Here is a 25,807-nt window from a genome sequence, read left to right on the forward strand (position 1 = left end):
AGTTTCACTTCCGGGTTCATGGCTACACATCTTCACGCGTGTCCAAACAGAAAACACGTTGGCGTTTTAATATAAACTGTTGGAATTCATGTCGCGTATTGTTCACTCCCGGACTCTAAAATCTGGAGAACGTTTTCAGGAACACCAATAACGTGACAGGTCGGTCTACAAGCGGTAGCGAGTACGTGTGTTTGTTGTTTAGTCATTAGCCAGTTAGCATTGCTAAGTAGCTCGTGGTCATGGCGCTGTACACCAAAGCAGCTGAGATCCTAGGAAAAGTGGAGACGCAGCAGGGCGCTGTCAGAACTTTAGTATACGACAGTAAATTCCGCAACATCAAGCAACTCTACGCTCTGGTTTGCGAGACCCAGAAGTTCTCACCCATCCTGAAGGAGATCATAGAGTCCACCAAGCTGTTGAAGCACACCAAGCTGAAGATGGACCTAGCTAAGGTGCTTGTCTTCGATCTTCTCATGGGCCAGGGCCTTAAGTGTGGCGGCTCCTGGAAGACTCTTCTAATGAAGCATCGCTCCAGACTTGAGGCTGAGCTGGCCCGCATGAAAGTAAAGCAGAAGGTCAGCAGGAATGAGGACTTACTCCCCAGCAGTGTCAAGGAGCCGGCTGGGGATTTTCTGCCAAGGTATGTGCGTGTCAACACCCTGAAGACCACAGTGGAGGATACTGTGGACTACCTCAAGAGAGATGGTTTCTCCTACTTGGGGGAGGCCTCTAAACTGGATGACCTCACCTTGAAAGCTAGAGAATTTGTGAAGGACCTCCATTTGTCTGAACTGCTGGTTTTCCCGCCTAAGACGGACTTCCATGATCACTTCCTGTACAAGGCAGGACACATTATCCTCCAGGATAAAGCTAGCTGCCTGCCCGCTTTTGTCCTCAACGTCCCGCCTGGGAGTCACGTCATTGATGCCTGCGCCGCACCCGGGAACAAGACCAGCCACCTGGCCGCCATCATGAAAAACAGAGGCAAGCTGTTTGCCTTCGACTTGGACGCCAAGCGCCTGGCCACCATGTCCACCTTACTCCTCCGAGCGGGCGTCACCTGTCAGCATCTGGCCCACCAGGACTTCCTGAAGGTGGACCCTCATGCTAAGATGTATGAGGACGTGGAGTACATTTTGCTTGATCCCTCCTGCAGTGGATCAGGTATGTCTTTCCACTTTTTAGACCAGGGGTCTCAAACACGTGGCCCGCGGGCTAAATGTGGCCCGCAGGACACTAGTTTGAGGCCCCCGCCTTGATATGAAAGTTTAATGTTAGTATCATGGTATCATGTACCCGGAAAAAAATACTACATTTGATTAATGTTCATGTTAAAGGTTATATAACTTAATAGTTATCCTCCCTATCCGTGTGGAAGTGGTAAGTTTTTGGCTATTTAAGTTTAAAGGAAATAACTTGAAGGCTACCGTTTAGGTCGCTAGCTCTCTAGTTTGCGAGTTAGCATGTGTCTCAAGACCCTGCAGTTGCGCAATATGTTGTAAATAAAAAGAGTATATCTGCCATGTGTTCTTCAGGTATGGTATGCCTCCAAGATGGTGGCTCCTCACCTTTGGCAGACGCGTCACGCCTGTCTTCGCTGGCATCCTTCCAGTTGCGTTGTCTCAACCACGGCCTCAGCTTCCCCCGCCTGAAGCGCCTGGTCTACTCCACCTGCTCGGTCCACCGTGAGGAGAACGAGGAAGTTGTAGCGGCGTGTCTGCAGAAGAACCCCGCCTTCAGGTATATACGCATCCAAGGTGCCTGAGTGGTGCTGTTGTAATCCATCGCTGGGTTGCGTGTTGTTCTCATGTAGGCTGATTCCTCTGCTGTCTCAATGGCCTGAACGAGGCCTGCAGCCCCTCACTCAGTGTCTGCGTGCCAGCATCACGAAGACGCGCACACACGGGTTCTTTGTTGCCATGCTGGAGAGACGCCACACGGAAGACATGACAACCACGCCACAACCACTGGTCCACATAAGGTGGGTCACTTGTTTTTCAGTACAAGGATATCAATATATTTTATTCATTCATTCATTTTCTACCGCTCATATTCATGAGTGTCTTTGGGCGAGAGGCGGGGTACACCCTGGACTGGTCGCCAGCCAGCCAATCACAGGGCACATATAGACAAACAACCATTCACACTCACATTCATACCTATGGACAATTTGGAGTCGCCAATTAACCTAGCATGTTTTTGGAATGTGGGAGGAAACCGGAGTACCCGGAGAAAACCCACGCATGCACGGGGAGAACATGCAAACTCCACACAGAGATGCCCGAGGGTGGAATTGAACCCTGGTCTCCTAGCTGTGAGGTCTGCGCACTAACCACTAGACCGCCGTGCCGCCAAGATTTGTGCAAATGCATGTTATTTAATAGTATTAGTATTCATTCATACCTTTTATAAAAACAAGTAAGCTAACTCTGCCTTCAACTGGTCACCTGACTTTTGACTTTTGCTGCCACAGAGATACGGCGATGTCGGCGCCCAGCCCACCCAAAGCCGCTCTTCCCGAAGCGTCTTCAGACAGTGAAGCGGCGCCTGTACCGGCCAACAAGAAGACAAGGAAAAGGAAACGGAATAAGAAGAAAAACGTCACCGTGACTGAAACATCATCACAATAAGACGTAAGTAAGTCTTTTAGTGTCCGTCAGTGTTAGGAGCAACAGCGGCTTTAAGTTACTGACTGTTTTTATGTACTGATATCTACTGGCTGCATGCATAAAAGAGGAGCTGCAAATTAAAGGTAGGTTTGCAGTAGATTAGCAGTTGCCATGTTGCTGTACCAGGAAGTACATGCTACGATCACGTTTTGATGCAAAGTCATATGCACTAATAGTGTTTTGATCTGCCAAATCTTATGTAACTTTGATCACATGTAGAATTAGTACACTTTGTGCTTGGACACTGACTCCGATGGGTAAAAAGTAACCAATGTCTTATAAGTCATGTGACATCTGACACCCTTTTTGTACTTTATTGCCAACCTTAACACACCAACAGCAGTGCTCAATTCCATTACATGGTAAACTCGCAAGCGCACAGACCTCACAGCTAGGAGACCCGAGTTCGATTCCACCCTCGGCCCTCTCTGAGTGGGTTTTCTCCGGGTACTCCGGTTTCCTCCCACAGTCCAAAAACATGCTAGGTTAATTAGCGACTCCAAATTGTCCATAGGTATGAATGTGAGTGTGAATGGTTGTTTGTCTATATGTGCCCTGTGATTGGCTGGCCCGCCTCTCGCCTGAAGACAGCTGGGATAGGCTCCAGCACCCCCCCCCCCGCGACCCTTGTGAGGATAAGCGGTAGAAAATGAATGAATGGTAAACCCGCAAACGGTTCTCTCATTAGCCACCAACGTGGTGCGTTCATGGACACCTGATTTCTGAACATCAGCATTACAATCAACGAATAAATGATCAATTTATTTATTTATTAGTTGAACTTTGTTTCATATTTATTATTCATTTATTTTATTGAAGTATTTCTGCAAAAGGTATTGTTTTTGCACACATTTTTTAAAAATGTTTTTTTATGTTTTTAAGCACCGTTTCAGAAGTACCAGTTTGGCACCAGTAGCCGATACTCCAGTATGTACCACAAGGGGGCAGACAGACTTAAGGGCGAGGCATAGCACTCCAGTCACGTGTCTGCGTTTGTGAGGGTGTTTTGGGCAGGGGGGGGGAGGGGTGGTTGTCATCACGCGACATCAAGGCGCAGTCCATCCTCTAACCCCCCTCTCATCTTCCTTGTCCCCTCTGTCCTTGTATCCTCTCATCCAGCCTGAGGTCTTTGTCTGAGAACTATCTGGGGAAGGCGGGGCCAGAATCCAGGGCGGAGCTCTGTTTTTAATTTTCTAAGCACATTCAGCTGCACAAAAGGTAGACTGATTTTTAAAAAAAAATAAAATAAAAACAATCTGTCCATTTTGTTGACTGTTGGAAACTCAGAATAATAAGTTTTGTTGCCTCTTTTGTTCTTATTGTACTAATCAAGTATTAAAATATATTTTTTAGACATAAAGATGCTAGAAAATTTTATTACTTTAAAATGTAAGTCTTTTTAGAGAATAAAAGCGGGCAATAAAAATATATATTTTGTCCTCCAACATAATTTAAACACTAGATCGTCATCTTTTTAAAAAAAAAATTATAATTTTTGGGGGTGTAGCGACCCCTTAATAATTAAATCTGACAAAGTTATTCTTTTGTGTCTGACATTATGACCGCAAGATGTTGTATACATTTGGGATCATCTGTGTCTGCATCAGTGTCAGCTGCTTATATGGTCGAGAAACACTGCACAAGACACACACACACACACACACACACACACACACACACACAGCTGACACAACGCGTCTACCTCAGACACCAGACAGGCCCCCACTGTGCTATAGGAGTGGGGTCAAAGGTGGCTGCAAATGTCATAGCTAGTCGTGTCACATGGTGAAGTCAATACAGTGTGCCCAAACACAAATTGGCCTTGGCTGGTTGTAATATGATGAAATATTAATATTAAGACGTTCAAACATAATGATTAGATATAACAATTCAAAACAGAAAACAGCTTCTTCATAGCCCAGATTGCCCCTCCGTGCCCCCCCCCCTCAAAAAAAAAGACTAAACACACAGTGCGGACTTTGTGCAAACAGAGAAAGTAACCCATTAGACAACTTATAATTAACAGTCTAAAAAGGTTTGTAGATCTTCCAGAATCTGCACCTATTCCAGCTGTTTTTTTTTTAATTTCGTGCTTCCCACCAGAACGGTCTGTTTTAATGTATGCCACTCATGCCACGTCCACTCCGGTGTGTGGTTGGACAGTGGACACACTTTTAAGTGATTACGACTTCCGTTGTTGTGCCGCTACCTGCGAAGCCAGCTTTATAGGAGTTGATCATTAACGGCGATTTGTCTTTTTAAAATGTCCGCTTTTAAAGGGGAACTGATTTTTTTTTGTGGTGGTGGTGGGGGGGGGGGTTTTGCCCATCATTCACAATCAACATGAAACATGAACCCTTTTCAGTGTATTATAACACGAGAAAACAAGTTTATGTGAGCTAGCTAGCGATTTTGACGCTAAAGCCCTCCCAAAAAACAGTGTTCTATTTACATACCTGACTTTTATATTAACCAATATAAATCGATATTATTACTGTAGCAGCTAGCATGAAAAACAATTTTTATCTCACGGACTAACACGGCGCGTCGCTAATCGCTAATCGCTAATCGCTAATCTCAGCGTCATTCACAGACTGAAGAGTGAATACCTAGCTCTCAATTTCACTACAAAGCCTCAACAAGATGCTAGTTTGCTGTTAGCATTTTTTTTTTACCCCATAACTGGAGCACACGTCTTGTGCTGGAAGATACAGCCATCCCAATGACAACAGACATTGTAAATGTTGTCGCTGTTGCTGTTATTGAAACAACTAGCATAACTATGTGTTTTAATCCGTCGAGAAAATATGTTTTTTGTAGTATTTTTTTAAATCATCAAAATACGGCAAGTGATTGTGTCCATTATGGCTGTGGTGAGTGTGAATATTTCATAAGTCATTTTAATTATTAACACAACATATGAAATATGCATATTGTAGAATTCTAAGACGGTATACTGTATAACTAACTACATTTTATACGGTGCCTCGCCACATATTTGCTACTAAACATCCCAAAATTGGGATTCTATAGTTGCGTAGTATCGCTAGCTGTTTTAGACGGCGATGGAGGCGGTCCCACAGCAACGGAATTGAGGCATATTTCGGTTTGGGATGGGGTTAGGTTTTTATTCCAGCCAATGACAGGACAGAACAGCAATATTAGAGTCACAATAAAAAAAATTGTCAGAGACAGGGTTGTGAAGAAAGCATCTTTTTATTGATGTGAGGCCGAAAGGGTTTAAAAACAGTCAGTGCTTGGAATAAACCATGTTGCATCACAAGAGAGGGAGGGGGGTACACCAAAAATGATTAAGAAAAACGTCAACACTACACACTCTTGGGATACACACAAAAAGGGCTTATAGGTGTGCGTGTTTATTTAGGGTAGGGTGTCAAAAACAACATCTAGATTTGTTCCTCATAGGAATGTACCAACACACTCCCCCCCGCTGCTCCTTTTATGTGTTGTCGCCATGGAGATAAGATAAGTGTTCACCTTCGAGAGGTCCTCACTTGGCGTTGGCCGCACCGCTGAGCACCTTGCGTACCGCTTGAGCGATGGCGTCGCGGTCGATGGCGAAGATGCGGAGCAGCTCGTGGGGTTTGCCGCTGCGGGGCAACTGCGACACCGCCAAGCGGTGCACGGTGAAACCACTTTCGTTCACCACCGCTGAACACACCGCTTCACCCAGACCACCTGATGAGAAACCACTACTAATTACTACTAGTAATTAGATTAAAAAAACGGTTGGCTCATCCAATAAGAGAGAGACAGATCGGAAAATGGAGACAAAGACATTTCGGACACGTACATGCCCCCTGCTGGTATGAATGTATGTACTGTATGTAGGGCAGTGAGGCCCACAGGCTAAAGTTGAAATTAAGACGCCATGACAAGCAAAGCCCCTTAACGCCACTCTATCATGTCACACCCTCATCTCCGTCATAACTTACGAGCATCACAACTGGAAAAAAAATCTGTTATCTTTAAATCTATACATTTGACCAGCGCAACTACAACAATAACATTAGACACAACAGTGGAACCTTGGTTAGTGTACACCCTGGTTAGTGTGTTTTTTTTTTTTTCGGGTCCAAAAATTTACAACTCAATTTTGCCCATTTTCCACACTTTGCGCCACACTATATAACCCACACAGCTTTGGTAATGGTTTAATTTCATTTGAACATGCATCAGATTACAATTGAATGCATCACATAATCAGTTCACAGTTCCACATGTCCAAAAGGAGTAGGAAGAAGCAATGCTTATTAAATCCTACCCCTCCATCTGGTACTTTTACAATCAGTAACTGTTACATTTGTTCACTTCCTGCTTTCCTAACATAATAAAAAAAATTATTAATTTTTATTATTTTATTTTTTGACCCGTACTGAAGTACAAAGTGATATGACTATACAATGATATGATAATGTGTACCATAGTAAGTGTCAATATAGTGATATATATAGCACATCATGACTGGTTCAAGACTCTTCATCCTTGTATTTATTTATATATAGCTTTCTAGATCTTCCAGATTCTGCACCTCTTTCTGTAGTATTTCAGTTTTTTTTATTTTTTAGTGTTTTTTATATGGATTTACAATCGTTTTCTGCGTATAAAAAACGTGTTTTGTGTTAACCTTTTTGGCCTTTAAATTAAATGGGTTTACATCATTTCTTATAGGAAACATTTATTTGGTTAACATCCATTTTGGTTAGAGTCTGACCACCTTCCTGAACAGATTAATGACATTAACCAAGGTTTCACTGCTTTTTCTTTTCTTTTTGGTTTGGTACCCCCCCCCCCCCAATTGTGTCTTTGGGAACAGTCACATTAACAATCACGTCTTCTATGAATATAAAAGTAACTATAAAAGTTCATGTATGTATTTACGATTGTTTTCTGCGTGTAAAACTATAAAAACGTGTTTTGTGTTAACCTTTTTTGCTTTTAAATTAAATGGATTTACATTATTTCTTATAGGAAAAATGTATTTGGTTAACATCCATTTTGGTTAGAGTCTGACCTTTCTGAACAGATTAATGACGTTAACCAAGGTTTCACTGCTTTTTCTTTTCTTTTTGGTTTGGTACCCCCCCCACCCCCCTCATTGTGTCTTTGGGAACATTCACATTAACAATCACGTCTTCTATGAATATAAAAGTAACTATAAAAGTTCATGTATGTATTTACGATTGTTTTCTGCGTGTAAAACTATAAAAACGTGTTTTGTGTTAACCTTTTTTGTTTTTAAATTAAATGGATTTACATTATTTCTTATAGGAAAAATGTATTTGGTTAACATCCGTTTTGGTTATAGTCTGACCTTCCTGAACAGATTAATGACGTTAACCAAGGTTTCACTGCTTTTTCTTTTGTTTTAATTCCTCCACCCCAGTTCTCCGTAACTCCTCCTCACCTTCATAGTAGTGGTCTTCCACTGTGACGATACGCCCCCTAGTGGCCCTGGCATTGTCGATGATGGTCTTGGAGTCCAAGGGTTTAATGGTGAACGGGTCGATCACACGGATGTTAATTCTCTCTGTGGGATGCAGACAAGATAATTCGGAGAGACTGTCGTCACATTACACATTTCAAAACTTTTATTTTGTACCTTTCTTCAGCTGTTCGGCGGCTGCCAGTGCCTCATGGAGGGTCACGCCGGCACCGATCACGGTCACATGGTCGTCATTGGTTTTGTACACAACCTGTAATGAACATAAAATATCTTAATTATGGAGGACAAACACTTCCAAAACATGGCGGTGAAGAACTAAACGGCTACCAACCTTAGCCTGTCCAACATGGAAGTCCTCATTGCAGTTGTAGATGATGTTGTTCTCTGGGCGGCTTGTTCGGATGAAACACAAACCCTGGAACAACAGCACAGATTGTAAGCTAGCTCTCGTATTATAATGCACAGAAAAGGGAAAGAAATGTGTTCGTGTTTCACATCAGGATTGGGAATTCATTCATTTTCTACCGCTTGTCCTTACGAGGGTCGCGGGCGTGCTGGAGCCTATCCCAGCTGTGAATGATGGAGCCTATCCCAGCTGTGAATGATCGGCAAAATTCACGAAAAGTACACTCCCCCTTTAAGATGCAGCTACTGCTAATAGTGCTGGAGCCTATCCCAGCTGTGAATGATGGAGTCTATCCCAGCTGTGAATGATGAGCAAAATTCCCGAAAAGTACATCCCCCCCTTTAAGATGCAGCTACTGCTAATTAAAAAAAAAAACTACATTTCCTTCTGTCACAGTTGTTTTTGAGTTAATGCTAATTAACTTGATGATTACGAGGGTTGCGGGCGTGCTGGAGCCTATCCCAGCTGTGAATGATCGGCAAAATTCCCGAAAGGTACACTCCCCCTTTAAGATGCAGCTACTGCTAATTTAAAAAAAAACTACATTGCCTTCTGCCACAGTTGTTTTTGAGTTAATGCTAATTAACTTGATGATTAAGAGGGTTGCGGGTGTGCTCGCGCCTATCCCAGCTGTGAATGATGGAGCCTATCCCAGCTGTGAATGATGAGCAAAATTCCCGAAAAGTACATCCCCCCTTTAAGATGCAGCTACTGCTAATTTAAAAAAAAACTACATTTCCTTCTGTCACAGTTGTTTTTGAGTTAATGCTAATTAACTTGATGATTACGAGGGTTGCGGGCGTGCTGGAGCCTATCCCAGCTGTGAATGATTGGTAACATTCCCGAAAAGTACACTCCCTCTTTAAGATGCAGCTACTGCTAATTAAAAAAAAAAAAACTACATTGCCTTCTGCCACAGTTGTTTTTGAGTTAATGCTAATTAACTTGATGATTAAGAGGGTTGCGGGTGTGCTCGCGCCTATCCCAGCTGTGAATGATGGAGCCTATCCCAGCTGTGAATGATGAGCAAAATTCCTGAAAAGTACACCCCCCCCCCTTTTAAGATGCAGCTACTGCTAATTAAAAAAACTACATTGTCTTCTGCCACAGTTGTTTTTGAGTTAATGCTAATTAACTTGATGATTACGAGGGTTGCGGGCGTGCTGGAGCCTATCCCAGCTGTGAATGATTGGCAACATTCCCGAAAAGTACACTCCCTCTTTAAGATGCAGCTACTGCTGATTAAAAAAAACTACATTTCCTTCTGTCACAGTTGTTTGAGTTAATTCTAATTAACTTGATTAATTGACTAAAGGCATTAATTCCAGTCTATTAAAATGGGTAGAATACACAAACTGGACCCTCCCATGCCATTGTTTCCACCAAGCGAGTCCAGTTTGCGTTGGTGTTGTTACCTTGGTGTTAGCAGCTAGCTCCACAGCCTTCTCAGTAGACACACCGTCGCTCGGGTAGAAAATGGTGGCACCCGGGATGGCTCTGAACATGGCCATGTCCTCCAGGCCCATCTGAGAGGGGCCGTCCTCTCCTAGAAATACACACACATTTCTATACATGATGTGTCAACATGTTGGTAGACTAGCATGCATTCAGGCGTTGGCCATGCAGTATACCTGAGGAGGTGGAGGAGGAGGTGGAGGAGGTGAAAGGGAAGGAGGTGGTGGAAAAAAATCGGTTTGACCTCCGTGACTTAGAAACAAGAGACGTGGGGGAGACGCAGGGAGGGAGTTTGCTGATACCAGGAGGAGAAGGAGGTGGAGGAGGTGCTCAGGTCATTAACAAGAGAAATGTGAGGATCAAGTTAGGGAAGCTAATGTGAGCGTCGGCACTTTAAGAAGATGAAAGTGACCGGCTAGGTTTTGGCGGCGATTGGCTGACCGATGGAGACGCCGCAATGGGAGCCGCACAGGTTGATGTTGCTCTCCGAGATGGCGGCCATGCGCAGCTGGTCAAAGGCGCGGCTGAAGAAGGTCGCGAAGGTGCTGGCGAAGACCACGTTGCGGTCCCGCACAGCGCATCCAATGGCCACACTCACCTGTCAGAGCGGACTATTATTAATATGTATTACAAATTATTATTATTATTAGAATAGACAGTAGACGTCTAACAAATAATAGCAAGTGTAATGGACCAAAATACTTGGCTGCCCCCGGTGGCTGGAAGCCATCATTACAGTGTAGTCGCTGACCAAATATATATATATTTATTTACATTCATTCATTCATTTTCTTAATTTTTATTAAATGTAATTAAATGTAATTAAAATTAATTACTTTTAAATTTAATTTTAAATTTAATTTTAAATTTAATTTTAAATTTAATTTTAAATTTAATTTTAAATTAAAATTAATTATTATTATTATTAATTATTAAAATTAAAATATTTTAATTTATTTTTATTTTTTATTTTACATATTATATATATTTATTATTTACATTTTTCGATTTTCGACGGTGATTAGTTCCCATATAAAAATTAAAATGATATATTAACTTATTCACCATGTTTTGCTCGGCGATGTAACACTCCACATAACGATTGGGGTGTTCGTTCTTGAACAGTTCAGAGAACGTGGAGTTCTTGGTGTCTCCATCCAACGCCACCACGTGCTCATTGTACCGACCCAGCTTAGCCAGAGCCATGCCATACGCCTTCCGCGTGGCGATCTGGTAAATAGATACAAAACACATTAGCGGACATATTACTGAGCTAGAAACCATATTTAGTTATAGTAATATCTCTGACCTTGTCTCCGGCTTTGTAGCTGGGGGCGCTGGGCATGCGGATGTTGCGCAGGCTTATCGGCGCCGTTTCCTCGTTGGGCGATGACGGATAGAGGCGCTTGTTGCAGCTGACCATGTGGCTCTGCAGCTCCTTGACCACGCTGTCGGCCATGTCTTTGGGTAGAGGCTTCCCATGCCAGCCCATTTTGTCCTCGATCGCTGAAAGATACACACAACAACACATGACGTTGCCAAAAGTTGCCATTTTGAGTCTTTTAACTATTCCTTTGGCGTAACATAAGTTTCATACCTTGAACTTAAGTAAAACTAAAATCATGTTGTTTGCTAACAGCAGAAAGGACGCGTACCAGCAAATACAAATAGACGGTGTAGACATTGAAACGGTGAAGGAAAATAAATTTCTGGGGATCACAATAGATGAAAATATGAGCTGGAAGCCTCATATTACAAATATACAACATAAGGTGGCAAGAAACATTTCAATATTGAACAAAGCAAAATTTGTTCTCAATCTTTCTGATTGACTTTTTATTAAATAAAAAATAAAATAAAAACAAAATAAAAAAAACTCAAAACAATTAAACTATATTTGGAAAGCAGGAAGTGAACAAATGTAACATTTACTGATTGTAAAAGTACCAGATGGAGGGGTAGGATTTAATAAGCCTTGCTTCTTCCTACTCCTTTTGGACATGTGGAACTGTGAACTGATTATGTGATGCATTCAATTGTAATCTGATGCATGTTCAAATGAAATTAAACCATTACCATTATTGCTCTCTGGTTCTATCATATCTTACTTATTTGTGTGGAAATATGGGCTAATAACTATAAAAGCAATCTTCACTCGCTAAATGTACTGCAAAAAAAGGTCAGTAAGGATAATTCATAATGCCGCCTACAGAGAACATACTAACTCCTTATTTCGAAAATCCCAAATACTTCAACTTGCTGATATAGTTCATCTTCAAACAGCTAAAATAATGCATAAGGCTAAAAATAACCAATTCCCTAAAAATGTCATCCAATACTTCTCTACAAGAGAGGAGAAATATGATCTCAGGGAAGAACTACATTTGAAACACTTCTATGCTAGAACTACGTTAAAAAGCCATAGCATTTCAGTATGTGGAATCAAACTATGGAATGGATTGAGTAAGGAAGTCAAACAATGCACAACGATGAGCCAATTCAAGAAACAATACAAGCAGTTGATGTTTGCTAAATACAAGGATGAAGAGTCTTGAACCAGTCATGATGTGCTATATATATCACTATATTGACACTTACTATGGTACCCATTATGTCATTGGATGCTCATATCACCTTGTACTTCGGTATGTGACAAAAAAATAAAACAAAATTAAATAAAACTAAACAAAATTAAATAAAACTAAATTAAAGTAAATAAATTTTAAAAAATAATTTAAAAAATTCTATTAGGAAAGCAGGAAGTGAACAAATGTAACAGTTACTGATTGTAAAAGTACCAGATGGAGGGGTAGGATTTAATAAGCTTTGCTTCTTCCTACTCCTTTTGGACATGTGGATGCTGACCAATCATGATACTTCAAATGCAGCTAATCCATCTTGGGCAGCAGTTAACACAAACTAGCGGTTATTTACTTTTGAAGACCACGCACCGGCATCTACAGGAGACACTTAATTGAATCGATGTGTTAATTGGAGCGTGTTCAATAACTAAAGTCAGCAAAATATTAGAAACGCATCACCGGCAACGACTGCTAGCTCATTCATGTGTAACAAAAACAGTCATAGGTTAGAATCATCATGTTGGACCCCGGACTTAGACCAACAGTCAACGCTATGCAAACAAAGACATGCTACTGTCCGCCATGACACTGTCTTGTTATCACAAGCTACCCCCCCAAAACCCCTTCAGAACAATACTTGAATAATCCCAGCACATTAGTGCAATGGACCATTGCTGTGTATACATGAGACATGCTTAAGGATTACGGTCCCTGGATTACTTTATGTCAGATTTACACATTGAATAGTTCCTGTTATTATATATTACATTCAAATAAAACTGTATGTATGCAAGTAATATTACCTTGGATGCCCTTGCCCTTAATAGTCTTAGCAATAATGGCGAGCGGCTGATGGCGAGGTTGATTCAGGACCTTACACAGCTCTTCCACACTGTGGCCGTCCACAATGACTGCATGCCACCTGTTAGAAGCAATACATCTTGAATATATATACTACAGATACTATTACTGTATACGCTACTATGTACTATGTGACCCTTATCCAAAGATCCTCTATATGACAGGAGAGCTCACCCGAAGGCTTCGCAGCGTCGTTGGTACTTCTCCACATGGTGCTGCAGGGGCGCCGGGTCACTCTGACCCAGTCGGTTGATGTCCAAAATGGCCACCAGGTTGTCCAGCTGGTAGTAGGAGGCGAAGGCCATGGCTTCCCATACGGAACCCTCGGACATCTCGCCGTCACCGAGCAGGCAGAACACGCGGTAGCTACACAAACAAACAAACACACACACACACAATTGAACGGGAATTAACTTGATTTTTAGGGGGTCATTTACAAAAAATGTATACAAATATTGCTTTGCTGTGTGCATGAGACTTGGACAACATATGAAAATTTGCTGAATTTGCATCAAATCTGCTTGTTAAGGATTACTGTATGCTGAAATAAATGACACTTTTTTTGGGGTGCTGTCAAAAATGGTAATGGTTTAATTTCATTTGAACATGCATCAGATTACAATTGAATGCATCACATAATCAGTTCACAGTTCCACATGTCCAAAAGGAGTAGGAAGAAGCAAAGCTTATTAAATCCTACCCCTTCATCTGGTACTTTTACAATCAGTAACTGTTACATTTGTTCACTTCCTGCTTTCCTAATATCATTTTTTGTTTTTTAAAAAATATTTTATTAATTTCAATTTAAGTAATTTTAATTTAATTTAAGTAATTTTAATTTAATTTAATTTAGGTAATTTTAATTTAATTTAAGTAATTTTAATTTAATTTAATTTAGGTAATTTTAATTTAATTTAAGTAATTTTATTTTAATTTAATTTAATTTAATTTTTTGTCACGTACCGAAGTATTAATTTATTTCATGAATTATTCAGAGTATTTAACGCATATGCGCACCAGAGCAAGCGCGCCTTTGGGTCTCGCCTGACAGTGTTTCATAACTTTTCATAACAATTCTCAACGTTCAGCCACACCCCAAACATCATAAAAATTGCGTGCGTGCGGGGCCCGGCTCTACAGTGAGGCGGGGGGTAACTAAACCGCCCTAAATAAATGGCTTATAGCGGTGAAAATATACTCATCCAGCACGCAACCACACTAGCATGCTAAACTACGCAAGACGTTCCGCCTACCTTCAGCGGTGTTTGGCGCCATTTCAACCTGTTTAGTTTTGTGCTGCGAGTGAGTGGTCCGCCGATTAAATACTTCCCCAATACAAATATCTTCTCCTCATGATTTTATTCATTTTATGTATCAATAATCATCACCTTGGCTTGTTTATGTTTATCATTTATACCGATATAAGTCATTTTCTTATAATTTGGAAGAATCTATACCGGTATATAACCAAAATATCGAGCAACCCTAGTATGCATAAAGCCGCCTTAACATTTCTGACTGCCCCCCCCCCCCCCCCAATATGTGCAAGGCTAGAACCGACCCTGCATGTGTGTTGGAATAAACAGGAAGAAAAAGAAAAATATGAATTTGAATTTTCTTATTTAAATTGAATTTCTTCACTCAATCCTAGTTGCACTCCAACAGCAACCGGTAACCTTTTCCTCCTGAACACATCATGCTCAGATCGCACACATCGCCCCGCCCCACCCCACCCAAAGCCTTGTCTTCGTCGTTAGCTATCCGCCGTCACCTAACAATTCCTGACAGCTTTCCGGTCAAATAGAAGCGTTGTGGTTAAAATGGAAAGATAGGCCGAGACACGGCGCATTCCAGCCTCACACGCAAAGAAACAACAAAACGGAAAGCAAAGAGAAGCACCGAGACAATGGACAGTTAAAGCAACAATAAGGAACAACTGACTGGGTTTCCACCATAGCTGTAACGCATGTATTTACATTATTAATACTCACATTTATTTACATTAAAGCTAACGTGCGGTCATCACAAAAAGTAAAGTACGGTGATCTGGGGTTGCTACGGCACCGGGCACTTTAAGCTCTGAATGTATTGACGCTTTAATAACCAACATGTTACATTCAAAAAATATTTTATAATATAAATAATATTTCAATAATGATATGCACCGATGCACATCTGCTGTCATTGTGCGCTTCAGTCAATAAGGTGACATTTCTATATTCATTATGGCAGATTATTGAGGCATCAGCTACCTCGGCCCTGCTGCGTTTGACACATTCATTCATGCGTATGTTTTGTTTTTTTTCACATGAACCACACCCTGACTTTGGATTTTGAGACACATTTCCTGCAGCTGGAATGGAATATTCAGAAATCTAAAACATGATTATGTTTATGGAATACATTAAAATTATTGTAATTGTATAGATATAACTGTAAAACTTAATGTAAAGAATGTATTCTAGGTCTGCACAGCTGGGAGAAAAATATTTATCTTTATTTTATATCATTGATAACAAGTAATTCTATTTTTAATTATGAATTTTGATGTCATTTTTAATATATTATGTTATTAATACATTATTATTGTATCATTATTATTGTATATATTATTATTATAAATTATATTATCTTGTATATTATGAGTTTTTAAAAATAATCTGTTTCCAAAATTGCTATCCCTTTATTATTATTATTATTATTATTATTATTATTATTATGTCATTGTTGTACTTGCATATGGAATCAGAGATTTCCCCAACTTATTATAATGTTTTTTTCTAGGTTTATTCTAGGTCTACACAGCTGGGAGAAAAATATTTATCTTTATTTTATTTCATTTATAACAAGTAATTATATTTTTAATTATGATTTTTTTATGTCATTTTTTAATATATTATATTATTAATATATTACATTATTATATATTATTATTATTATTATTATTATAAATTATATTATTATCTTGTATATTATGAGTTTTTAAAAATAATCTGTTTCCAAAATTGCTATCCCTTTATTATTATTATTATTATTATTATTATTATTATTATTATTATGTTATTGTTGTACTTGCATATGGAATCAGAGATTTCCCCTATATATTATGTTTTTTTCTGCATGTGATTAAATGTGATTAATTCTGAGTTAAGTGTAGACAAATGCTATTAATTGAGATTAAATATTTTAACTGATAGCCCTATTGTAGAAATTAAATAATTCGACAAAAAGGCTAAAATGTTGACACAATGATGATTTTTTTTTTTTTTACCTTTCTGTGCTGATTGGCTGAGAGAAATCACATGGTTCTACAGCCTTATCACAAGGCGGACGGCATCCATTTTGAATCAAGTGGCCAAACGCCATCCTTTGCTCTCACAAAAGGGCAACTCGGTGATGCTGTGTCACCATAGTAACGATCATTTCTCATCTTTTTCGAAGGTTATTATTCTTCGTGATATTTAAAGTCGTACAATACGATATGAACAGTCGCGGCCCAGTTCGGGGACATCGGGAGCCTTTGTGTTGCATCGCGTTAGCGTGACAGCTGCACACCGCAGCATCGCAAAAGGGAAAACCTATATAGCTTTGTGCATGCATGCATGCACGCATGCACAGTAGAGCAGACAGTAATGCAGGAGACACACCAAAAGGGAGGTGGGGACGATGGGGGGGGGTACCATTTTTGGGAGGAGGTGTTGTGGAGTGAAGCGATGGCGAGATGGGGCGTGGAGGGAGTGCTCTTGCATGTGTGGTTATTAGAGCAGAAGCAAGTGAGTATGCTCACAGCAGGCTGAGAGAGTTACAATATGGCGTCCCCCCCCACCCCTCCATCATGATCACCAACACAAAAACCACTCAATTAGCTTTATGCTTTAGAGTAGAGCTCGTATAGCAGTATACTGTACGTTTACTATACACTGAAAATGAGTCAACACACGGCCTTTATTGTCTAAATAGCAGCTAGCAGCTAGCAGCATGAGTAGGAAGATAAATATGTCTTGCCGACTAGCATATACAAGCATGGTATTAGCATCGTCTCGAGTTTCAGATAATGAGGTTCATGCATTTGGATGTGAGTCCTGAAAAAAGTTTGAGATGATTCAAAACGCTCTGTTTCAAAAGGCGTGGTTAAACTGCCCCTTTGTGATGTCACAGATGGACAGACTTCCTTATATGGTTCATAGTTAGGAAGCACCCAAGCTCTGCTTCTGTGTTTTCAGTAGCAACAACTTACAATTTTTAGTTGCATCTTAAAGAGAAAGAGAAAAATATTTTCATCCCTTTTTGAAAAATTCATTTCCATTTTTTTGGGGGGGGGTCCTGTTTTTTATATATTTTTTAAAGCTATGGTCTGCGGTTTATCAAGCTGAATGTTAAGGTTTAGGTCTCCTCCAGACATTCCTATTCGGAAGCACACCTAGTAATAATGTCTGTGTGTTGACTCACTTTCAGTAGCAACAACTTTTTTTATTTTTAATTTTAATTTTTTTCCACTTTTCTGACCTATAAATGTAGTTAGAATGTTGTATTCTTGTGTTAAATGATGCTAGAGTTTCAGATAATGAGGTTCGTGCATTTGGAAGTGAGTCCTGGAAGAAGTTTGGGATGGCTCAAAATGCTCTGTTTCAAAAGGTGTGGTTAAACTTCCCCTTTGTGATGTCACAGAGGGATGGACTTCCTTATATGGTTCATAGTTAGGAAGCACCTAAGCTCTGCTTTTGTGTTTACTTCTGCTCAGGCAAGATGTTGTTGTATTTGGTGATTTGAAAAGTCAATTTCCATTTTTTTTTGGAGGGGGGGGCAGGGGGGTCCTTTTTAAAAAAAAAAAAAAAAAAAAAAAACATTTTATATTTTTTATTTTTTAAAGCTAGTGTCTGATGAACAGCCCATTTGAGTTGCTTCGTAATTTTTATTTTCATTCCTTGAGCAGATATAATCCAATTAAAAAGCAGTCATGTGACCATGTGGACCATGTGTTACCTGGCCTCGTCAAAGTACTTCCCGGTGTAGGCCATTCCGCAAGCAGCTCCCAAGCCTTGTCCCAAAGAACCAGTAGCCACATCCACAAACTGCTGCTTCTGTTGACAAAACACAACACAAACGTTTTCCTTTGGGATTTTACTTCCCCACCCTAGGAATATCAAACATCGTAATAATAGACGTAGTAATAGAACTTTCAACATGTTCCTCACCGGGACTGGGTGTCCTTCCAAGATGGAGTCGACCTTCCGCAGGTTGAGTAGCTCATTCTCCTTTAGGTAGCCCGTCTCTGCCCACACGGCATACAGCACAGGGGCGGCGTGACCCTGAAGTGTAAATTCTCCAATTAACACTTCTCTCCAGTTAATCATTAATCGTTATTTAGTCGCTGGTTCCCTGGTCTACAACAGCAAATAACTATTAGCAAAAAAAACGATTTTTAACCGATACCTTGGAAAGGACAAAGCGGTCATTGTTGGGGTTACGTGGGTCTTCAGGGCGGTACTTCATGGTATGGAAGAAGAGCACAGACATGATCTCTGCCACGCTGCAACATGATGTGGGGTGACTGAAGCACAAGGGACAACAAGATACAATTAGCCACTGCATGTCCAAAAAAATAAGCCAAACACAAGAAGAACACTTGCTGTGTCGTCAGAGGTGCAGCTTGACAGTATTTCTAGGGTTAATTTAGGGTTAATTCACGCCACGAGTTAATGAGCGAGACTGTCTGGGTTGTGCATGTTTTTATTGTCATAGCTAACCAGTCTCCATCCATCCATTTCCTATGCTGTTTATCCTCACTATGGTCTGCTGGAGCCTATCCCAGATGTCTTTGGGCGAGAGGCGGGGTACACCCTGGACTCTAAATCAGCATTAGCTGTGCTAGCTTTAGCATCGAAGTAGCTAGGGAAAGATTTTCAATATTATTGCGATCTCATTCATTCATTCATTTTCTACCGCTTTTTCCTCACGAGGGTCTCGGGGGTGCTGGAGCCTATCCCAGCTGTCTTCGGGCGAGAAGCGGGGTACACCCTGGACTGGTCGCCAGCCAGCCAATCACAGGGCACATATAGACAAACAACCATTCACACTCACATTCATACCTATGGACAATTTGGAGTCGCCAATTAACCTAGCATGTTTTTGGAATGTGGGAGGAAACCGGAGTACCCGAAGAAAACCCACGCATGCACAGGGAAAACATGCAAACTCCACACAGAGATGGTCGAGGGTGGAATTGAACCCTGGTCTCCTAGCTGTGAGGTCTGCGCGCTAAAAGACAAAGCTTTTATTAATTAGTGTCAACATTTCAGCCTTTTTGTCCCATTATTTAATTTCTACAATAGGGCAGTCAATTCAAATATTTAATCTCAATTAATAGCATTGTCTATACTTAACTCAGAATTAATCGCATTTAATCACATATAGAAAAAACATTTTAATAAGTAGGGGAAATCTCTTTGATGCCATATGCAAGTACAGCAATAACATAATAATAATTATAAAGGGATATCAGTTTTGGAAATAGATTATTTTTAAAAACTCATAATATACAAGATAATAATATAATATAATATATAATAATATATATATTATTTGATATATTTTTATTATTTATATTATTTATAAATATAAATTACATTTATATTATTTATATATTTATTTTTATTATTGTATACATTTTTATATTTTATATTTTTATTATTTTTATTATTATTTATTGTTTTACTTGCTTATGGAATCAAAGAGATTTCCCCTACTTATCATAGTTTTTTCTATATGTGATTAAATGCGATTAATTCTGTGTTAAGTATAGACAAATGCGGTTAATTGAGATTAAATATTTTAATTGATAGCCCTACTGTAGAAATTAAATAATGGGACAAAAAGGCTGAAATGTTGACACTAATTAATAAAAGCTTTGTCTTAAAAATAAATACACACACACATTAGCTTTAAACATTTTTTAAAAGCCTTTTTCCAAATTATCAAAAAATCAATTTTCCAATTTATCAAAGGATCCTTTGATTGTTTTAGCATCCATAGTGTATTTATTTATTAATTGCACAATTAATATTTACAATTAAAACTTACACTTAGTGGCTAAACAGACACAAAAGCAGTACCGGACCGGAAATAGTACACAATAGTACAAATATCATACACTTTGTATGTGACTGTCGACGTCACATACAAAGAAAAGGCATCGCCATCTTTTCTCTGGAAGAGCATTTTCAAACAAATATGCTCGCAAACTCTCTCAAATAGCGGCTATACAGTCTAGGTTTTTTTTTTGATCGTTTTACTTTGAACGTCAAACCGGATGCACTTGCTTCTTTACATTGAAGACCGAATATTGACACGTGCGTGCACGGGCTGCTTCAACCAGAACAGCGGAGCTCCATTCGGGATCATTTCCCACGACGCGTTCCGTTACGTACACCGAACCGGACCCTGTTTCTACTCCTTATGTAACACGAAAGCGGCTCCATAAGCTTAGGGATGCGGTATAGTTTATTATCCTAAGTTTAATTCAAATAATTCTTACTTTAAATGCAGATAAATGTGAAAAACCAACGACCCTGTGTAAAAAAAAAAGTATGTTGAAATGACTTCCACTCATCTGACTTACGTGATTATGATATGATTATTTAATTTATATTAAATATGTATTTAATTAAACGGAATTATTGAACTATTTAGGCAATATTTAATTGTTGAGTTCAACCATTTCTTCCTCCATTGCTTGCAATTCAAGTATGTTTTCCGAATATAGATTTTACGACATTAATAAGCGATTTTCTGCACCTGTCATCTCTTATTTATATGTTATATGTTTTAACATACAGTGACTTTTTTTATTATTAGTTATGCATTATTTGATCTGAACCCGACATGTCAAGGTGCTCCTCTTACCCGCTGCCCGCAGCAGTGGTCGCCTTGATGGAGTGGATCCGCAGCCGGTTGGCGAGGTTCCTGAGCGCCTGCACGGTCTGCTGGTCTGGTTTGTGGTAGTCCTCCATGTTGGCTTCAGATTAGTAAGAGTTAACACACAAACCCTTTAAAAAAAAAAAGGATGAGTCTGTGTGCGCAATGAATGATCGACTGCAGGGGTTAAAAAGGAGATAGCGGCGTTGAAGCTAGAAGAGATGGGAGGGGATTTTAGGGGGCGGTAGGGGGGGGGGCGTGTTTGCACGCAAATCCCCGTGAATATGGCTAATCTAGCTCTAAAAGGAGCGCATGCTTACGGCAAAGTGTCACGCACTTGCAAGGACCAATAGTAAAGGCGTGTACTCAAAGCAAAGCTGCATTGTGCACGCCCACACAGCTTAAGTCCCACTATACTACCTTACAGTGTGATGCCGTAAAATCCATTAAAAGCACATTTTAGGGTTTAAAGGTCTAAAATGAACACAATATATACAATAAATACATACTTATATATCTCTTACAAAAGAAAATTCTGGTAATTAGATTTTTATTTCATGCATAACTAACTGAGATCACCAGCTCGATCACTTCAGCAGAAAAGCTGCAGGCTTTTGGCGACATCTAGTGGGCGTTCACTAATACTGCACCACTATGGGGACATTTAAGCACAGTGATATTTTACATCGATCTAATACAACATAATGGGATTAATAGCTGGTAAATATTTGGTAAGAACACATCCGGGTATTTTTTGTTACCCTTACATTTGCATTAACAGCTGTGATTTATAACTGTTACAACATTGGTTCTGCTGGTGCTTGTTAATGAGTGACTATCTTTGTTTCCAATCCTTTTAATAACCAAAACAATACCCAGGATAAAGCAGTTTTACACATGAAAACATCAGTATTAGGAAAATATTTGTTTCCTTTTGAAATGATGAACACAATACAAGTGGCCTTTAACAAAAAAAACATTAAAACACATTAAATACTTAATGGAATTTAAAACTTGAACAAATTCCCTTTTTTATTCCTCCAGGAAGAGATGGACAAAACTATGTTGTTGTTATTCGAACCCCCTGTGAGATGAACTTTGTTAGCTAAAAAAAAAAAAAGTTAAGTGGCCTAATGCACACAGTCGACATAATCATACATACAATGAAACATACATATATACATTCACAAGCTGCCTTTTTGCATTTTTAGTTATGATAATTTTCATGGCATTGGGCTGTCATTAAGATGTATGTGACAATAAAACAAGCCAATGTTTACAAATTTAATTCCCTGTTCTCAGTAACACTTTTACTGAAAACAAAATCCAAACATGGACTCGGACAAGGTGTTAATTTATACTTCTAGAATGGCCATGGTAAAAACTGAGTTGATTTTTTTAAAGTATGTATCTCATCCCCAAATAACCATAGTACAGAAAAACATATGTACTTATTTAAACATCAAGACAAAACTATGTGTGTGTAGTTAACACAAAATATATAGTGGAATTCATTCCATTCCTCGGTATACTAACAGAGGTTCCACTGTACATTGCTTTCAGGGAGGGGTCATTTTTTATAGGGGTCTAAAAATAAGCTTCAAGGTCAAAGGGCGAGTGCGTTGTAGGTGGCGCTTAGTTTGAACATATAGAGTAGGAAAGTAAAGGCCACATTAGAAAAGTGTCATCATTTTCCTTTTGTCCTGCAGTAGTCCTGAAGACGGCAAAGTTCAGGAAGTTAAATTGGGAGGTGCAATAGTAAGAGGGATGTCCTCGTCTCCTGCAGAGGAGGATCATAGCTTCATGCCGCTGAAGTCCTTGGACACAGTCTGGAGGTAAGCGTCGTGAATGGCTCCCAGGAAGGTCGCGTCATTCTGGACGGGGAGGAAGACGACTTTAAGTCAGGAGATTTGTTAACATTGACAACTTGGGAAAATGAAGCGATGGTCATACAATCTCGAAATACACTAGAATCATTGTGTTTTGCTTTTTCTTTGGCTTCTTTGTGATGGTAACAAAGGGATATAAGTGATGAAAAAAAACAGTTTTTTTCATATGGACATAATTTTGAGTGTTGGGAATAATTCAAAGAATTATACTACCTTGTATGTATAAAAATATTATTTTAAAAAACCTTGACTGACGCAATAGCCCCCTAATATTGACACAGAATTCAGTATATATATATATTTAAAAAATTAGAAAAATAAAATGTATAATATATATATATAATAGTTTATTTGAAAAAATTGAAAAAATATATAAAAATAATATATATGTATGTACAAATTTTTTTAATATACTTTATTTTTCATTTTTTCAAAACTTTATATATAGATATATACTTTTATACATATATATGAATATAGAAAAAAAAAGTATATAAAAAAAAAATATATATATACAAGTTTATTTGAAAAAATGTGAAAAAGTATATAAAAAAATATATATACACATAATTTTTTGGTTAATTAAAAAACTATATAAAAAAAATATATATATATATAATTCAGTATACAGAATTCAGTATATATATATTCAAAAATTTGAAAAATAAAATGTATATGATATATATATAAGTTTATTTGAAAAAATATATATAAATAATATATATGTATGTATAATTTTTTTTAATATACTTTATTTTTCTTTTTTTCAAAACTTTACATATATAGATATATACTTTTATATACTATATATTTCATTTTTTTAAAATAAAGTATATATATATATAATATGGAAAAAATAAAGTATATACAAAATATATATACAAGTTTATTTGAAAAAATGTGAAAAAGTATATAAAAATAATATATATATATACACCTTATTTTTTTGGTTAATTAAAAACTATAAAAAAAATATATATATAGTTTTTAAATATTTGTTCATTTTTTTTACAAACTTTATATATGATATATACTTTATTTATATATATATTTCAATTTTTTTAAATAAAGTATATATATATATAATTTTTTATATACTTATTTTTTCATTTTTTTTAAAAACAAAACATTATTACAAACAAACTCAAAACAAAAAGGGAGCAATGGACATACACAGTATAGAGTATTTCTATATTATGAATACCTTAATGAGTTGTATTAGCGTGTCTTGCAGCTGGGCTTTGCTGCAGGGTTGTTGTGGAGGCTCAAAAGCCACCACCGAGGTGGTCGGGATTTCGGAAGGGGGTGGAGGGACCGCCGCTGCAGCCGCCGTCGTCTTGCCGAGGGACTGCTGGAAGGCGCTAGGGGACAGGAGCACCGACGAGTCCGGCCTTGGAATGGCGAGACCGGGGCTCATCGGGACAGCCTGCGGATGGTATGATTTTTATCATTGCTCTAAAAATAAAACTTAAATAAAACTAAATCAACAAAAGTAGTAGAAAGAGAACAAGAACTCACTGAAATAGATTTGATCAGGTTCGGGGCCTTGGACAAACTGTCCCTGTCCTGTGTGAGCCGGAGGACTGGCACGGGTTCTTGGAAGCTGTGGGGCGGCACCAGGGTGCTTGGCAGGAAATTGGGCGCCAGGACAGGCTTGTGGATTTCCGCATTCATTGACTGGACCGACGGTTTGAGCGAGTTGAGTATCTCTTGTTCCATATAAGCCCGAGGAGCTGTGGGCCCAGGTGGAGCAGTTCGGGCCTCCTGGCCGCCTGGAGGCATCATGAGAGGCGAGACGGGGCACAGAGGCTGGGGGTCGGGTCTGGGGACCACCGGTTGGAAAACAGGTTTAGTGTGTATTGCATAAGGGGTTGGGAGCAGGCCGTGGCCTTGGTGGACCTGCTTTGACCCAGGATCCTGGGCGGTGACGCAGGGAGGACGAAGAGGGTTCTGGTGCGGTGGAGGGGGGTAGGTTTGGTTCTGTGGGTATGTAGCCGAGGGGTCGCCAGAAGCAGGGGCGGGATTTTGTGTTGGCATGGCAGGCAGAGAAGGGTCCTTAGGGATGGATGAGCCAAAAAGCTCCTCAATTGTGATCTGCTTCACTATTGTGTGAGTCTTCTGATGGGCAGAGAAAAACAAGATGGCGGAAATGCCAATCAAATAATTGTGCATGGAAATCTTGCATTACTTTTTTTTTTATCTCAAGTGGTACCTTTAGGTTCTTAGATAGATATATTATCCCAGCAGTTTTTTTTTTTACATTGCCGCTATTCCCCGCACTATTAGCGGTGTTTCTAGCTTTCTAGATCTTCCAAAATCTGCACCTATTCCAGCTGAATTTCCTTGGATTTACAGCTTAAAGATTCATTCATTCATTTTCTACCGCTTATTCTCACGGGCGAGAGGCGGGGTACACCCTGGACTGGTGGCCAGCCAGCCAATCACATGGCACATATAGACAAACAACCATTCACACTCACATTCATACCTATGGACAATTTGGAGTCGCTAATTAACCTAGCATGTTTTTGGAATTTGGGAGGAAACCGGAGTACCCGGAGAAA

At 39.3% G+C, this 25,807-nt stretch overlaps 3 protein-coding genes across 7 annotated transcripts in view; 1 reads left to right on the forward strand and 2 right to left on the reverse strand.

Annotated features, from left to right (window-relative positions):
• Positions 1–23,521, forward strand: nsun5 (NOP2/Sun RNA methyltransferase 5). Of its 4 annotated transcripts, none has more exons than XM_078798325.1 (5): positions 1–1,164; positions 1,536–1,740; positions 1,814–1,981; positions 2,474–2,637; positions 23,064–23,521. In XM_078798325.1, exons 1-4 carry the CDS (start codon positions 240–242, stop codon positions 2,628–2,630), a joined length of 1,455 nt encoding a protein of 484 aa, XP_078654451.1. In that variant the 5' UTR covers positions 1–239; the 3' UTR covers positions 2,631–2,637; positions 23,064–23,521. The 4 variants fall into 4 exon arrangements, with proteins under 4 accessions (XP_078654451.1, XP_057941081.2, XP_057941079.2 ...); XM_058085098.2 differs by having other exon boundaries at positions 2,474–2,633; XM_058085096.2 differs by lacking the exon at positions 23,064–23,521 and adding an exon at positions 13,605–14,129 and having other exon boundaries at positions 2,474–2,633.
• Positions 5,867–21,605, reverse strand: LOC131137308 (transketolase-like). The gene is made up of 14 exons (XM_058085093.2): positions 21,343–21,605; positions 18,874–18,991; positions 18,636–18,749; positions 18,424–18,521; positions 13,615–13,806; positions 13,383–13,501; positions 11,307–11,503; positions 11,063–11,227; positions 10,439–10,595; positions 9,958–10,088; positions 8,468–8,551; positions 8,293–8,386; positions 8,098–8,220; positions 5,867–6,368 (listed from the first exon to the last, which is right to left on the reverse strand). The coding sequence occupies exons 1-14, from the start codon at positions 21,447–21,449 to the stop codon at positions 6,181–6,183; spliced, it is 1,887 nt and encodes a 628-aa protein (XP_057941076.2). The 5' UTR covers positions 21,450–21,605; the 3' UTR covers positions 5,867–6,180.
• Positions 22,179–25,807, reverse strand: part of dcp1a (decapping mRNA 1A) — a 9,594-nt gene continuing 5,965 nt past the window's right edge. Inside the window, exons 7-9 of one of the 2 annotated variants that reach the window (XM_058085095.2) lie at positions 24,762–25,358; positions 24,448–24,669; positions 22,179–23,228 (exon numbers count right to left, since the gene is read on the reverse strand). In XM_058085095.2, the coding sequence (XP_057941078.2) occupies positions 23,148–23,228; positions 24,448–24,669; positions 24,762–25,358 (900 nt within the window). In that variant the 3' untranslated portion in view covers positions 22,179–23,147. Of the gene's footprint in view, positions 23,229–24,447; positions 24,670–24,761; positions 25,362–25,807 lie in introns of both variants that reach the window. The other variant, XM_058085094.2, reaches the window with a different exon arrangement.

The sequence above is a fragment of the Doryrhamphus excisus genome, linkage group LG17, assembly GCF_037039965.1.
Source record: "Doryrhamphus excisus strain RoL-2023G ecotype Guam linkage group LG17, RoL_Dexc_Guam_v1.1, whole genome shotgun sequence".
Classification (NCBI taxonomy): Eukaryota; Metazoa; Chordata; class Actinopteri; order Syngnathiformes; family Syngnathidae; genus Doryrhamphus; species Doryrhamphus excisus.